The following is a 1,454-nucleotide window of genomic DNA, read 5'->3' on the forward strand; positions in this document are numbered from 1 at the left end:
AACCTCAGAACCTCAGAACCTTTAGAACCTCAGAACCTCTACAACCTCAGGACCTCTAGAACTTCAGAACCTCTACAACCTCAGAACCTCTAGAACTTCAGAACCTTTAGGACCTCAGAACCTCCAGAAAATAAAGGACAGGAACACAAACACTAGTCTTACTCATTGAGCAGACTGACCTTATTGTTTGTTTGTTTGTTTGTTTGTTTACTTTCTCCCTGTCTTTGTTTGTGAGTACCGGTACACTGGGTAGTTCTGTATCTGAGTAAGCTTTCACAGTCTCAGTACTGACCCGGTCCTGGCTGACCTCTGCTCTGTCTGACTCCGGTTCCGGTCCTCGGGATCCGTCCTATGAGCTCCGACAGGCTGCGTCCGTCCAGTTGCCTCTCCGCTCGGCCGCCGAAGCTCCGGAGCAGCGCCGCCGCCAGCAGCACCAGGAGGACCGGGAACCGGACCCGCATCATGCGGACCTGAAGGAGCACAGCCGGGACTGATCGATCGATTGATTGATTGATTGATTGATTGATCTGCAGACGGAGAGTAATAATCACATATCGATTAACATTAATGAACTGATGATCGATTACTGTCACAGTGACGTCATTAAACAATATCAATGAGCTCATTAAAGGAAACTGTCGATCAGTGAACAGAACTTTACTGTAATCAATAACTGGATCTGCTGCTACAGTGAAATCATATCGATCCATGTTCACACACAACTTTCAATAAAGTTCCAATAAAGTTCCAATAAAGTTCCAATAAAGTTACCTCTGTCCTCTCTTTACGCTCTCAGTGCGCTCCGGTCCCGGCTCCTCCCGGGTCTCCCTCCTGGGTCCGGTCCCGGCTCCGGTCCCGGCTCCGGTCCCGGCTCGGGGCGGACTCCCCGAGGATCTGGACTCTGCTCTGGTTCTGGTTTTGGCGTCTGGTTTCTGTCTGTTCTGGTTTCTGTTATCCCGGGTTGTTCTCGATCCGAGCCGCGTGCCGAGCTCCGGGTCCCGGTGGCATCTTAGACCGGATCACTTGTGGTGCGCGTGCAGCTGAGGAAGCACCTTCATCATCTTCATCAGCTCCCGGCGGCGGTCAGAGGGCGGGGCGGGCTCATGTCGACTGTCCCCGGCTCACCCTGATCGATACCGCTGATCAGCTCTGATTAGACTCTATCGATCCACGCTGATCAGGTGTGTGTGCAGCGCGCGCTCCGTCTCCTCCTCCGTCCTCCGAGGGAATAATCATCAGACTGTCAGCACGCGGAAATACAGCGGGGGGAGGAGGAGAGAGGGAGGAGGGAAGAGAGGGAGGAGGGAGGAGGAGGAGAGAGGGAGGAGGGAGAGAGGGAGGAGGGAGGAGGAGGAGAGAGGGAGAGAGAGAGATCTGCTCGTGCAGGCTGACGCGCGCGCATGGTGACAATCAGGAGGTTCTCTCTATAATGAATCTATATTTCATATTCTATT

The 1,454-nt window shown here is 53.2% G+C and overlaps 1 protein-coding gene across 4 annotated transcripts in view; it reads right to left on the reverse strand.

The window, feature by feature from the left end:
- alkal2b (ALK and LTK ligand 2b) overlaps window positions 1–1,228 on the reverse strand; it is an 8,922-nt gene extending 7,694 nt beyond the window's left edge. For 3 of the 4 annotated variants that reach the window (XM_051427149.1, XM_051427147.1, XM_051427150.1), the window contains exons 1-2: window positions 772–1,228; window positions 293–527 (exon numbers count right to left, since the gene is read on the reverse strand). In XM_051427149.1, coding sequence (XP_051283109.1) covers window positions 293–464 — 172 coding nt within the window. In that variant the 5' untranslated portion in view covers window positions 465–527; window positions 772–1,228. The remainder of the gene's footprint in view (window positions 1–292; window positions 528–771) is intronic. The other variant, XM_051427148.1, reaches the window with a different exon arrangement.
- Between the last annotated feature and the right edge of the window lie 226 nt (window positions 1,229–1,454).

This window comes from Dicentrarchus labrax, unplaced genomic scaffold (genome assembly GCF_905237075.1).
Source record: "Dicentrarchus labrax unplaced genomic scaffold, dlabrax2021, whole genome shotgun sequence".
NCBI classification, from domain to species: domain Eukaryota; kingdom Metazoa; phylum Chordata; class Actinopteri; family Moronidae; genus Dicentrarchus; species Dicentrarchus labrax.